This window comes from Hypomesus transpacificus, chromosome 4 (genome assembly GCF_021917145.1).
Source record: "Hypomesus transpacificus isolate Combined female chromosome 4, fHypTra1, whole genome shotgun sequence".
Lineage (NCBI taxonomy): Eukaryota > Metazoa > Chordata > Actinopteri > Osmeriformes > Osmeridae > Hypomesus > Hypomesus transpacificus.
In genome coordinates this window covers 1177034-1191409 of record NC_061063.1, presented here as the reverse complement: position 1 = coordinate 1191409, position 14376 = coordinate 1177034, and the positions used below count along the sequence as shown (strand labels likewise).

At 49.3% G+C, this 14376-nt stretch overlaps 2 protein-coding genes across 4 annotated transcripts; one reads left to right on the top strand and one right to left on the bottom strand.

Moving 5' to 3' along the window:
• The first annotated feature begins 9 nt into the window (after window positions 1-9).
• Window positions 10-5360, top strand: LOC124467313 (T-complex protein 1 subunit gamma). Its single transcript, XM_047019560.1, has 14 exons — window positions 10-117; window positions 883-944; window positions 1069-1119; window positions 1206-1268; window positions 1915-2011; window positions 2256-2373; window positions 2603-2789; window positions 2900-3049; window positions 3183-3315; window positions 3420-3501; window positions 3722-3902; window positions 4055-4300; window positions 4406-4537; window positions 4668-5360. The coding sequence occupies exons 1-14, from the start codon at window positions 90-92 to the stop codon at window positions 4758-4760; spliced, it is 1623 nt and encodes a 540-aa protein (XP_046875516.1). The 5' UTR covers window positions 10-89; the 3' UTR covers window positions 4761-5360.
• A 3044-nt stretch (window positions 5361-8404) lies between these two features.
• Window positions 8405-14137, bottom strand: anp32e (acidic (leucine-rich) nuclear phosphoprotein 32 family, member E). Of its 3 annotated transcripts, XM_047019766.1 has the most exons (7): window positions 13911-14137; window positions 11599-11748; window positions 11305-11427; window positions 10793-10955; window positions 10069-10199; window positions 9772-9841; window positions 8405-8498 (listed from the first exon to the last, which is right to left on the bottom strand). In XM_047019766.1, the coding sequence occupies exons 1-7, from the start codon at window positions 13962-13964 to the stop codon at window positions 8413-8415; spliced, it is 777 nt and encodes a 258-aa protein (XP_046875722.1). In that variant the 5' UTR covers window positions 13965-14137; the 3' UTR covers window positions 8405-8412. The 3 variants fall into 3 exon arrangements, with proteins under 3 accessions (XP_046875722.1, XP_046875720.1, XP_046875721.1); XM_047019764.1 differs by lacking the exon at window positions 8405-8498 and having other exon boundaries at window positions 9632-9841; XM_047019765.1 differs by lacking the exon at window positions 8405-8498 and having other exon boundaries at window positions 9632-9841; window positions 11599-11663; window positions 13929-13947.
• Between the last annotated feature and the right edge of the window lie 239 nt (window positions 14138-14376).

Below are 14376 nucleotides of genomic sequence, written 5' to 3'. Positions count from 1 at the left end.
CACCCGCCTTCCTGTGCCTCGCTTCTTCCTCCCCTTCCTCTCGTGCTCACCAGAAAGTTCCAGGCCGTTGTTCCTCCCGAGCTGACAAAATGATGGGCCAACAGGTTTTAGTGTTAAGTAAGTTCTTCACATTAATTATAATAATACGCCTAATAGATACAGCATGTGTGAAATTGCAATGAAATCCATGTAGGTATTGTTTTTTGTGTGATATCTGGACACGACTGACACACAGCGGATGCTAGCGAACGACAAAGCAGTCAGCATGTGCTGCAACACCAATGATGCGGCATGTCTAAACTGCCGGAAATCTAGCTATGCTAACTAGCTGTAGTCTAGCCACCATACTGCAATATCCCGGCACTACTAGCTAGCACCGGTATTCAAATAAAAAAAAAAACTTCAACCAAGACATTGAAGCTGCGTGAATCCAAGAAATACATTGTATCCTTAGCTACATTTGGCTAGCGAACTAACAGACACTGAGCCTTTCTCAGACCGATTAACTAGCCTAGGCTAGCTAGGTAGCTAGCTAGTTGACTGACAGTAAACCGACGGCTAGCTATTACAAAGTAACAGACTGTCTTCTTCATTGGCTCGCCCATATGACTTATACATCCGTAGGCTACATCAGGTACGATGCTAGCAAGTTGTAATCCGTAGTTGACAGACTTACACCTGGTCCAGCGTTCATTTGTGTTTTGACAGTGCAATGTAAGAAAATCCGTGTCGCTCATTGAGTCATTTATATGACTAGCGCTTTGTTTCCATCCCTTATGGCCGCTGTTTTTCGATCAATTATTGACCCTCCTCGTTCTGTCTCTGTCAACCCCTCCTCTCTCGCTCTCTCTCAAACTGTTATCTTCTTTGTCTCCCTTGCAGACCAGAATATAAAGAGAGAGTCTGGCCGTAAGGTTCAGAAGGGCAACATCACTGCTGCCAAGGTGAGAAATCTCTGTGTGTGTGTGTGAGAGAGAGAGAGAGAGTGCGTGTGTGTATGTCAGCCAGCCTGAATGGCATTGAATTGATGCCATGCTAGAAATATTAATGTGTGTGTGTGTGTTCCAGACGATAGCTGATGTGATCAGGACATGCCTGGGTCCCAGGGCCATGATGAAGGTGAGCTGCAGGTCTCACTGCTCATGTATCAACTCACCTGTACCATGACGGGCCAAGGAGTAATATGTGTGTGTGTGTGTGTGTAGATGCTGTTGGACCCCATGGGCGGTATTGTCATGACCAATGATGGAAACGCCATTCTGAGAGAGGTGAGTGTACTGATGTTGCTCCACGGTAGCTGACCCTGTGTACGTTTGGAGCTTGTGGGACACCATATACATGAAACCTTAGAAGTGTTCTATATTCTCTGCAGTCTTGTTATTGGTAAAACACCACAGTCACCCCAATCCAGCATGTCCCCTTTCTGTTCTATTACAGAACCTAGTACTTAAGTCAAGTGGTTAGTATTACGAGGGTGGGTGGGGGGGTCACAGTCAGGATAGAGCCGTCTCCCACCCACCCCATCCCTGCAGGTCTGAGGGGACGGACAGGTGTGAACACGGTTACTACGGTCACCTTGCCAGACGCTGCCATCAGGAGGCAGTGTCTCTGTTATTTGTTTAGCTCACACCTGTCAGACTCTCCCAGAGGTCTTCCTCCCAGAGGTGAAACCTGTGACCGGTCATAGTGATGGCAGTGATGGATGTCCTTGTGGCTAGTCTCCCTGGGGGCCTCTGCCCCTTCCCTACCTCCCTACCCAGCTCTCTCTCTCTCTCTCTCTCTCTCTCTCTATCTCTCTCTTAGAAGGTGCACTCCTGATCCTTGATTCTCTGCTGTCTTTGTATGTGGCTTTGGTCAGGAGTGTGCAGACTGGGTGCAGTGTACCAAGGCCCGTCTGGCTGTGTCTCCCTACAGATCCAGGTGCAGCACCCTGCAGCCAAGTCCATGATCGAGATCAGCCGCACCCAGGACGAGGAGGTCGGGGACGGGACCACCTCGGTCATCATCCTGGGTACGGCCCGCTCCCCGATTCCTACATCCTAGGACTTGAATCCTACATCCTAGTGCCTAGCCCTGAAACCTACATCGTACGACCTAGTTCTGATTCCGGCATCCTAGGACATCACGTATAGTATATAACGTTGTCCATGCTAGTTTAGTTTAAGACTGTGACCCACTTAGGTACTCAGCTCCAGGTACACACACACACACAGGACCAGATGAGGTAAAGCCCGTGTCCTGAACTCCTCCCCCAGCTGGAGAGATGCTGTCTGTAGCCGAGCAGTTCCTGGAGCAGCAGATGCACCCCACAGTCGTCATCAGTGCCTACAGACAGGCCCTGGAGGACATGCTGAACACCCTGAAGGACATCAGGTACACACACACACAGTGATCCGCATCCCCTTAACACGCACACACATTGAGACTGAACTACCCAGACGCACAGTGATCCCCTCTAAACACACACCCACTGAACTACCCAGACACCCAGTGACCCCCTTTAAACACACACCCACTGAACTACCCGGACACCCAGTGACCCCCTCTAAACACACACCCACTGAACTACCCGGACACCCAGTGACCCTCCCCTCCTCCCCAGCACCCCCGTGGACCCGGAGGACCGCTCCATGATGCTGAAGATCATCCACTCAGCCATCAACACCAAGGCCCTGAGCCGCTGGTCCGACATGGCCTGCGGCATCGCCCTGGACGCCGTGAGGACCGTGGAGATGGAGGAGAGCGGCCGCAAGGAGATCGACATCAAGAAGTATGCCAAGGTTGAGAAGGTAAGGACGGGGGTGGGACGTTAAGTACATGAGCAAGAGTCGTATTCTTTTCTTGCATGTGCAACATGAATAGTTCCTTATGTGAGTAACGTGTGTGTGTGTGTGGTCAGGTACCCGGTGGCATCATCGAGGACTCGTGCGTGCTGAAGGGGGTGATGGTGAACAAGGACGTGACACACCCGCGTATGAGACGCATGATCAAGAACCCTCGCATCATCCTGCTGGACTGCTCTCTGGAGTACAAGAAGGGAGAGAGCCAGGTACACATACACACTTAGACACTATCACCGCGTGTGTGTGCTTGTGTCAGGTGGACATAGAGATCAGTCACAAAGCAAGACTTCTCCAGGATGACACCAACACTGTGTGTGTGTGTGTGTGTGTATGTGTTAGACGGACATAGAGATCACTCGTGAGGAAGACTTCTCCAGGATCCTGCAGATGGAGGAAGAGTATATCCAGCAGATCTGTGAAGACATCATCAGCCTCAAACCTGACCTGATCTTCACCGAGAAGGGAGTTTCCGGTAATACACACACAGACACACACACACGGGCGCGCGCACACGTTCTACACACACGTTTGTTCTCACTCTTTTTCCAGTATTCTCATGAATACCTCTTCCTCCAGACCTGGCGCAGCACTACCTGATGAAGGCCAACATCACAGCTATCCGCCGAGTCAGGAAGACTGACAACAACAGGATCGCCAGGTCAGCCCCCCCCCCCCACACACACACACACACACACACATACTCATCTTCACACACACTCATGCATAATGCACTCTAAATGTGGAGCTCATAAACGGTAATCCTCCTGTGCTTGTGCAGTGTGTATGTGCACGCAGCTAGTTAACTTGCTCCTGCTCCCAGACCACATACAGCTATAGCTCTATAACTGTGTGTGTGTGTGTGTGTGTGCGTGGTCCAGGGCGTGCGGAGCGCGCATCGCCAGCCGGACCGACGAGCTGCGTGAGGAAGACGTGGGCACGGGGGCGGGGCTGTTCGAGGTGAAGAAGATCGGAGACGAGTACTTCGCCTTTGTCACCGAGTGCAAGGACCCCAAGGCCTGCACCATCCTGCTGAGGGGGGCCAGCAAGGAGATCCTGGCTGTACGTCCAGCGTGTGTGTAGGGGGACGAGAGAGAGAGAGACCCCTAACCCTGCACTATTCTCCAGGCATATCAATCAGCATATGTGTGTGATTTTTGCGTTTGTAACTTTCTCACTCACCCCCCCCCCCCCCCCCCCTCTCCCCTTAACAGGAAGTGGAGCGTAACCTGCAGGACGCCATGCAGGTGTGTCGTAACGTGCTGCTGGAGCCCAGCCTGCTGCCAGGGGGTGGCGCCACGGAGATGGCCGTGTCCAAGCGGCTGATGGAGCGCTCGCGCTCCCTGACCGGGGTGGAGCAGTGGCCGTACCGCGCCGTGGCCCAGGCCCTGGAGGTGGTGCCCAGGACCCTCGTCCAGAACTGTGGAGCCTCCACCATCAGGGTGCTCACCTCGCTCCGGGTAAGAGAGACTGCGTGTGTGTGTGTGTGTGTGAGAGAGAGTATGGTGTTGGTTAGAGGTGTGTGGAAGATGCTTCATGCTGACCTCTATTGCTCCCCCCTCCAGGCCAAACACACCCAGGAGGGCAGCACATCCTGGGGGGTGAACGGGGAGACCGGAGCCCTGGCCGACATGACCGCCATGGGGATCTGGGAGCCCCTGGCCGTCAAGGCTCAGACATACAAGACTGCAGTGGAGGTAAGGAGGAAGTGGACTAACACACACACACACAATCATTCATTCAGTAAATCCCATACCTTGGGAGTTCTATATTTTTCTGTCTTTTTTCTAATCTCTTTCTTTCCTCCTGTCTATTTCCTTTCCTCAGACGGCCATCTTGTTGTTGCGCATTGACGACATTGTGTCTGGCCACAAGAAGAAGGGAGATGAGCAGACTGGAGGAGGACCGGGAGCGGAGTAGAGTAGAGGGGGGGGGGGGGGGTGAGAGGAGAGGGAAGAGGAACAAAAGAAGCAGCAGTCACCTGATCTGTTTTGGTTGCCACGGCAGTTGTTTTGGTTGTCTCGGTACCAGTGTTGGTTGTCACGTTAGTAGCATTGGTCATCATGGCAGTCTGACAGATATGTTTCTGAGTTTACTGAAGTTAATGTGTGAGAGTGTGTTTGTGTGCATGCGTGTGTGTGTTTTTACAGTATTTATGTTAGTGGGTGATTATGAATGTTTCTGACTGCACTCCCAGACCAGGATCCATCTACGCTAGTCGTGTGCCCTCCAGTGAGGAGTCTCTCCCACTGGGAGTTTGACTGAACCAACACCGGATCACAAAACACCAACACGATACTCATTCACAGTTGATAACGTCCAGTCGTTGAAGACTTTGCCAGTGTATAACAGTACTGTAACTGAATGCTCTTTCTTTCTGTAAACTTGACTCAAGTGGTGAGGTCGTCTTAACGGTGGCTGCACGTTTTACTGTGTTGGTCTAGAACTTGTCCTCCGCCATCCTCCCCGACCTGTCGTTTAGGACTGCTAAAACCTCAATAAAGTTGGGTGTGAAACTAACGTGTGCGTTGTATAAGCCCCAATGTCGGGTACTGCTCTATCCACAGAATGACTATCCGATGTTTGACGTAGCTCTAGCTAGCATGAATCGTGTTGAGCTAGCTACAATCAAGTGGGGATAACTTAAGGGATAAGCATTGCGATACACAAATGAGAAGTAAAATATTAAGTATTGAATACAACATTATTCAACATATAGACAAGTACTGTTCTGCATTCCAGACATACATACGAAAAGTGCACCCTGCTAGTGCTATTGTATCGCCAGCTAAACTACGTTGTAGCTGTATCCATGTTAAAACCGCCTTGCACCACGTTGATTCTGAAGACGGAGGAGACCGCACCGGCTTCTGCTCTGTTTTAACGATTTGGATTCGTTGCGGAAACTGGAGGAAGAGGTGAACGGTAACGTCTCATACCAGTTAGCTGAGATTCATCAAGTCGTTTCGTCATTTGGCGTCACTGCCTTATGTCCCCTCCCCTCCGTCTGCCGCTGAGTGATCAAGGCGAGATCTTCCTCATACATTTTTTAAGAGATTTTGTTAAGTGGTCCGGCCCCCTCTGTTGTTCATAACTTGTCTGATACAGCTTCATGATTTATTCAAGAGTACAGTTTCGTAAGTACACCCCCCTTATGGTATAACCCAATAGCTTCTCCCCTCCAATTCATCTTAGTGTGTATCAGTTTGTCTTTGTGTAGTGTGCATATTTGTGTGTATAGTGTATATACAAATGTGAGAGTCCGAGTGAGGATACCCACACGAGAGTGTGGTTGAGTGTGTTTGTACTATGGAGTGTTAGCATAATAAGAGTGCATGAGTGTCTGTGTGAGAAGTGTATTCTCGTTAGTGTGTGTGCTCATCTCATGCATAATGAATGCCCGTGTTTTTCCCAGCAGCTGGCAGGCAAGTGTGTGTGACATGGTGCCCAGTGGGGAGGCCAGACTGACAGCGTGAGCTAACACACACCGCGCAGAACGGCCTTCTGGGTCCCGTTACACACCCTGAGCCCACGCCGTCTCCCAGGACAATCTCTACTAATACATTCTACCTGGTCCTGTCAGTGTGCCGGTGTGGGCTCTACCATCCCCCCTGGACACACACACCACTAACCGCATCTACTTACACACACCCTTTACTGTAGCAGCTCATAGCTTCTTCAGGTACACAGAGAAGCAGAGTGCGAATTAAACAATGATAATAAGATCCTTTATTTGTCCCGCAGTGGGGAAATTGCAGAATTCAGGGGGGTCAATATCTTCTCCAGGGCGTGTATCGACCTCCTCGACCTGTTGTTTTTTTTTTGGGGTGGGGGGGGTCCAAGTCTTAGTTAGGGGGGTCAAACCCCCCCGTAATCCGCACCCTGCAGAGAAGCTATGAGAATGTTCTTGGTCTGACCGAAAGGTTTGAGTTACTGTGTGTACGTGTTTTTCCAATATTTTAGTGAGTGATATAGTGTTCCTGTGTTTCTGACTACTTATTTATTTTCACCTACTGGGCCCCACCCAGCTTGCGCCACAAAGACAGCAAAAACAATGTTTTTTTTCTCTTACCCCCTAGTAATCCAAACCACACACCGAAAGCCAAACAATCAATTAATTTATTTCAAAGCTTTCGTCTTTTCCTTTCGTAATTCTTTTTAATTTTTGTATTGAAAACCCCTCCGTGTAGACAGCACACAGAACGCCAAACACACAGACTCGTCACAACAGCCAAGGATGGAAAAAAAACATCAAGTGTGAGTTAGGGGTCAAAGTAGAAGTTTAACCTCTGACCTCTGCTTCGTAGTAAAACAATCGACTGCAATTTATTTTCATAAAAAAACAACACATAAAACACCAAACTGTTTTCTGTTTTTAACTGAATCTATATACATATTGCCTTACAAATAATAGATTGAAAGTTCCTTGCTCTGTATAAGTAACAAAAGCAGACCTAAAGTTTTATTAAACTAACCTGCATTAACAGCAAGACAGAAAGGTAGAAAGGTTCTTCAGATTAGATTTTCTCTCCTCCACTCCTGACAGTTTGTCTCTAACCAGACATCAAAACAACCCAGCAGTACCCTGGGGTCACCTCGCTACCGTGACAACAGTATCCTTGGTTACAGTCTTGGAATGCCAAGCCGGTAACAGATATGGTGTGTTAAACCTTTCAGAAAAATAGTACAAAAGTCTATTTGTTTCCGTCTGTTCTGGAAGGACAGTTGAGGTGGTAGGACAAGCTGCTAAGGTGTGGGAGTGGGCTAGCTTCCTGGACAGCGACTCACATGGAACCTCTCTGGAGAACGTTCCGGAGATTCTAGGGGTCTAAATGTTCCAAACTCCCCAGGATAGACAGATACTGTTATTGAAACAACTAGAGACCAACTTTACCTGAACGAACCCCCCCCCCCCCCTCTTTACCTCCCCCCCCCTTCCCTCCCTCTATCTATCCATCCCAGTTTAATTCCTACTGCTAATCACATACAGGGTGGACCTTGGACTCAGCTAGGCTACTGTATTGCCTTGTGGGCATGATTATCTGGTTAACAACTGATTGGGGGTGGGGGGCTGAGGGTGGTGGAGGGGTGTATAGGGTTGCCTTCCACCATGCAGAAAATGCTTTGACTTTCACGGAATCCTCTTTTTTTATACACGTGGAACCAGGTGAACACTTTTTCGAGCAGAGGATCGGAGCTGAGAGGGGGCAGAGGAACGCCAGGCCCCGCCCCCTCTGCCCCCTCTCCGCTTCCAACTGGACCCCGGTGCAACGAGGAGATATTTGGGGGTATTCATTTTCCTTTGAAATATTACAAATGAATCATTAAAATCAGGAGTTGTTTATCATATATATCTCATCATATATATATATATATATATATATATAAAAGGACCCATGTAGCCTCTACAGTGAAATGTCTAAGGTGTACAAAGAGAAACAATCTGAAGATTTCCATGTCTTCCTCCCAGGTTCTTCTAAGGGGGGCGGGGGAGTTGCTGGGGTCCAGACCAGGGGGGGCTCTGAGGGGGTGGTGGGGAGGGCGGAGGGGGGGCGGGGGGGGGGGGGGCGGCCTAGTCATCGTCGTCGTCGTCATCATCCTCTCCCTCGTCCTCAGCCTCCCTCTTCCTCTTCTCCCCCTGAGCGCGCGCACGCTCCTCTGGAAGAGAAAACAGCCAATCACAGCGTCAGATCACATGCTCCTCTGTGACAGCAAACCAGCCCATCACAGCGTCAGATTACCAGTTACTGTGTTGGAGACAACTGCCGTGGTAACAACGTGTTCTGGCGTAGTGATGTGAGAACACGCCGTCATGGCACCCTCAGAGAGAGGACGCTTGTCTGACAGGTGACAGACAGCCTCCCTCAACCAATCCCACTGTATTCTACATCTCTGGTCTCACCCCCCAACCAATCCAGTGGCTCCTTGAAGAAACAAGTCCACCATTAACAGAGGCAGAAGCAGTTCTGCGACAGCCATTTTGGTTCAATCATGCTGATGGGATCCTCTGGCTTCAAATTTTAAGCACTGCATCTTGTTAACACCTCAGATCTGCAGTGTGTGGGTGTGAGTGCGTATGTGCGCTTATGTGTGTGTGTGTTCCTGTGTGCATGTGTGTTCCTGTGTGTGTGTGTTCCTGTGTGTGTGTTCCTGTGTGCATGTGTGTTCCTGTGTGTGTGTGCAGAGACATATAGAGGAGTTCATCTACACTCTCTGCACACATGGGGGGAGCTGCTGCCTACTGATAACCCTCAGCTCACACTCCTACACACACATGCACACACACACACTCCTTCACACGCACACACACGCCTACACAAACACACACATACGCACACTCCTACCCACACACAAAGGCACACACAATTACCTATTTGCGCACACACACACACATCTCCAAGACCATGTGCAGTGAGTGTAGATGAACTTCCCTATATGGTACGTGTGCGTGTGTGTGTGTGCGTATGTGTTTTCAGGTCACACTCCATGCCGACACACGGGCACACACACTGTGCAAGCACACACACACAGAGCAGCTGCAGGAAGCCGAAAACAACCTTGCAGTAGCTGGATGACGACATAAAACAAACCAGGTCAATTGAACCTGAAGATGCGTTATCTGATGCTATCTGGCTTACCATAACTACAAATGTGTGTGAGGTTGTGTGTATGAGTGCACATGCCTATATATGTGTGTGTGTGTGTGTGTCCAGAGAGTGTAGGTCAAAGCCAGAGTCTGGTCTCACACAGGGAGAAGAGACAAATGGATCAGTGTCAGATCAATAACAGTCACTCAGACCTACACCTTACCATGGATCAATACACACACACAGCTGGTCTGCATGCCTCGGGTGGGATATGGCAGGAACACCGCCAAAGTTGCTAGCTTGAGTCACGCCATGACTCTGCACAACTGTTACAACGAACAAACGAACTATTCCTAAATATTCCTCCTCACCTTCCTCCTCCTCTTCCACGTAGTCATCATCATCCTCTTCGTCCTGCAGGAAACAAAAAACAGACCATCACACCTTCACCCTGGCTGACAATGAAAGACGCACATCTTAAAGACACAGATGTCATTGGACCGGAATGAACCACTGAACAGTTACAATATCTATTCAAGTTTTACGGTCCAAAACGTCTGGTACGTTTGATTTGAGTTGATTTGAGTCGGCTCTTAAAGACAGTGAAATGTTCCTTTATGCGCCGCTCGTGTTGGTCTCACCTGGATGCCCTCCTTCATCAGGTAAGAGAGGCCCACCTCGCCGCCTTCCGAGCCCTCCTCTTCCTCCTCCTCGTCTTCGTCATCGTAGTCCCCAGTGGGGCCGGCGCCATCCTCACCATCCTCATCATCATCTGAGGAAGAACGGGAACTCAGACAAGAGTATAGACATTGAGCAAACCCAGAAGTCTAGCAGGTTGTCAGGGAACCCTCCTGTTATGAGAACCTGGGTCTATCCCCTCTGAGAACTCGACTTTTTCAGTATGATAGATCTATGGGATCGACCAGTTCTCTGTTTTAGAGGAACCCAAAACAATAAAAAAGCTGTACCATTGTGACAGATACTTCAGGAAACTTGAAGTGCAGAGACATTTGGTTTGGTTTTATTTCTGAACAGTGTTGCAATGCTGCCTTTCCTGTCTTCTAGTAGCTGAGATGTGGTTACTGTACACTGTGCCTGGTACCTGAGATGTGGTTACTGTACACTGTGTCTGGTAGCTGAGATGTGGTTACTCTACACTGTGCCTGGTAAATACAGACTGCTCCTTCATTTTGAACACCAAAATACCGTTCACTTCTGATCCTTGATCTTCTGCGCTACTCTATGTACATTATTGGCATGTCGCCTTGGATAAAGGCGTGTGCTAGACCAACACAATCCCAAATGTAGCCCCTGCCAGGCTAGCGAAGCTCTGCTCCGTTAGTGACGCGGCGTTTCCTGTCTCACCGTCGTCGTCTGCGTCCGAGTCGGGGGCCTCGTTGTCCTCCTGGTCGAAGCCGTCCAGGTAGGTGACCTGGGGCAGCAGCTCGAAGATGCTCTCGCGGTACTCCTCCAGCGTGGTGATCTCACAGTTGAACAGGTCCAGGGAACGCAGGTTCTTCAGGTTTTGCTGAGGTGGAAAGGTCAGGGTTCAACTCCCGTCACTATTCATCCTTCTTGTCACCCCACCACCCATATGTGCAGGTACGGCCGGTCAGAGCGGCTAGTATGGAGTATTTATTACACTCTTTCTCTCCCACGCTCTCTCTTTCCATCTATATTGGGACTCTACTGGCCTTTGAGTACACATTATTATTTACACATGATGTGAATGTGGTGATGGTGGAAAACGAATCTGGGACCTCGCAATCTGTCGTCACATACTCTACCACTGAGGTGAGTTACACCTATCCCTACAGTTCCCCAGAGGATGGTTCCTGTGTGTGTGTGTGTGTGTGTGTGTGTGTGTGTAGGCTCACCAAGGCCTCCACGTTGCTGAGCTCTTTGATCTTGTTGCCGCTGAGGTTCAGGTACGTCAAGTTAGGGCATTTCTCCGCCAGCGTCTCCAGGGCGCCAGAGATGTTGTTGTCGCTCAGTTCCAGCTAGGAGCAGGGACCAAGAAACTGGATTTCAACTCTTCGGTCCATCAATGAATCCATCAACCAATCCATTGATACAGTAGTCTGTATCTAGATAGCAAAGTCTGTTTTTGTGCTGCAGTCAAATTTGACTTGACTTTGTGTAGTTGGGGGGCAGGGATGCCAGGGACTGACCTTGCGTAGTTTGGGCAGTGAGGGCAGCTTGGCCAGGGAGGTGAGGCCCACGTTGACCATGCTGAGGAACTCCAGCTCCTTGAAGTCATCTGACAGGCCCTCCACCTCTCCATCACTCGAGCGGCAGTTATCCACCACCAGCTCTGCTACCTGGGACACACACACATATGATATATACACAGAGAAGCACAGGCACAGAAGCACAGGCACACACATACATTAGATCAGTGGTGGACTCAGGGGGAGGTAGCAAAATAGCAAAATAGACTTCTTGGTTGCCCCTATAGTCTAGTAGATTAAACATGATAAAGGGTCCTGAACGGTAGCCCGGTGTGCAAGAAAACGTGATAAAGTCCATTCTAGGGTCCAACGTCTTATTACTTTTTTTTAAATTGCACGCCTCTTTCTTCAAATACATTTAACATGGTGCGCTCAGCCTACTTATCTATGGGGCTTTATAAAGACCGGAAGTATCATTGGACAAACTAGCTTGTATTACGCTGCTCCGGTGCTAGTAGTTCTGGCACACCTGCCACACCTGAAGAAGCCCCAGGCGCGAGAAACTTCCGTCTCTCTCCGTGCACCTTTCACAGAGGGCTGTTCTTTTCAATGTTTTTAGCTAGGCTACTACATCCCATTATAGTTAGACCTACTGTAACACGATCCCGATATGGGGCGTCGTGTACTGAAGAATTCTGTACTAGGCTAAAGGCATATCCGCCTAACATTCACCGAAGCTGGCCAAAGTTTAAACAACGACGGAATTATGTAACTACGAAAAAATGTATAGTTGGAGAGCGCCTTGCCGCGGGCAAACTGGGAATGAATGAGTCGCCGTGCTTGTCAGGGCTTTGCCGAGTGAATGCCTAGCCTGATGGAGTAGATGTGGGGTTTACTGTAATCTAGTCTAGGCGCACGCGGGGGGGGGGGGGGGGGGGGGGGGGTCTGAGCCCCCCGCCAGCCATCTGCTTCATACCCTCTACTACAGAACCCGGGGAATACTCTAAACTCCAAACTGTTATGTATGTATATTGAGTGTATAGGGAAGTGATTTTGTGTGTGTGTGTGTGTGTATCATTTGATGGACACGAAACACTGTCGATTACATAACCACTAGGCTACATTACAAAGGCTATGGTGGAGTCGAACAACAACTTGCTCTTCGACGGGCGGATGGACTATTTAAACTGGCTGCTGAGGTGCCCGCTATTCGCAGATGAAGCACACCGTTTTAACACTTCATTAATACGACGTGTAGCCTAACTCTCATTTACATATTTGGCCATTTGCTGTGTCTAAATCCGTCACCACTTGGCTCATATAGATGTAACAAAATGACTTCCACTCCCCGCCCGTCAGGAACGGAGGTCGACAACAGACTCAAGGCTACTGTGGCAAGTACAGAATCAGCAGCACTGACGCCACCGACGCCAGTGCCTGCGCGTCTCGCCCCGAGAGCGGTCGGTTTGTGTTTTTGGCAAAGATCAACTTCATGCGCATATACCTACATTTCGACAGAAGCTGCTCACCATAGCTAAAGACGGTAGCTATCGTTTATAAAACATTGATTTTGCGGAGAGCTTTGGCTTGTGTAGAGAAAAAGAGGTCGGAGTTAAACCCGATGTAAAATGTCCGCTCGGGAAAACGAACGTTGTGCCATTTGGTCATCCCGGTAAGCTCGTTTGAATCGCCCCATTACGCACGACACGCCTGTGTTATGATTTCGGTAAAAAAAAAATTGGCCGTTGCATCAAAATGATAATTAGAGCAAACAACTTTCAAAACAACGGATCCACGCCTCCGTGGGTAATAGCCTAAAAGTTACACCTTCAGGGTCTACACCGTTAATACTTAACAGCGAGACGTGCTTTAAGTTAACAACGCGGTTCTCTGAGCTTCTTTCGACGTTATTGACTTTGGGTGATTAAACAGGGCTCCGAAATCAATAAAGGATTTAAATCAAATGGTGTCCCTGTAGCCGCCTTCGTTGTCCATGGAGATCCTCGGCGCACGACAAGGAGGGTGATATCGATAAGATGCTTGTGCTCCCACAAAATGACCCTAACGCTTACGTCTTTTTAGGATTGTTTGTAATTGTTTAAATACTATACTATAACATTCCATAATTGTTGCGACCAGGAGCATTCGGAATCAATCAAAAAACTAACTTGGACACGTAATAGGACTCGCATCCTTTCTAGTGTCCACGCGCGGCTCTTCCTGGACCACAGCGCAAGCCTATCTTCAGCTCCCCGGCTTCCATCACTGCTCGGTTATTAAAAGATAAATGATATTGTCGTTAAAAGTCTCACCTGTGCTGGTGTCCTGTTCCTCAGCTCTAAACTGATCCTCTTTTTCATCTCCATAATTTAATAGATTAAAAAAAACACCGGGCGAACGTTAAAAAAATATCAATCAAATGTTAAGAAACTCCGGAGTCTGGACCCGCAGCTCGGCTTTCTTGGATAACCACAGTTTCCAACTGATCCTCCATGATACTTCGCACCCAGCCCCCTCTGTCCCAGCCCGCCTCCCGCGGCTCCCTATTGGCCAGTGCCCCCATCTCTGATCTCGATGGGACTACGCGGTTGTCAATCAAACTGATCATCCTTATCAACATAATCCGTCTCTCACGACGGTCGCCATTGGCCTTTATTGTGCGCGCAGTAGAATTAGATGGGTCGGTGCAAACGTCAGTATCCGTCTTTAAACAACACCTCCTCCTCCGCTTTGTTCCGATTGGCGCCTTTATTCCAGAAGCTACGGTCGCGTTCGCCC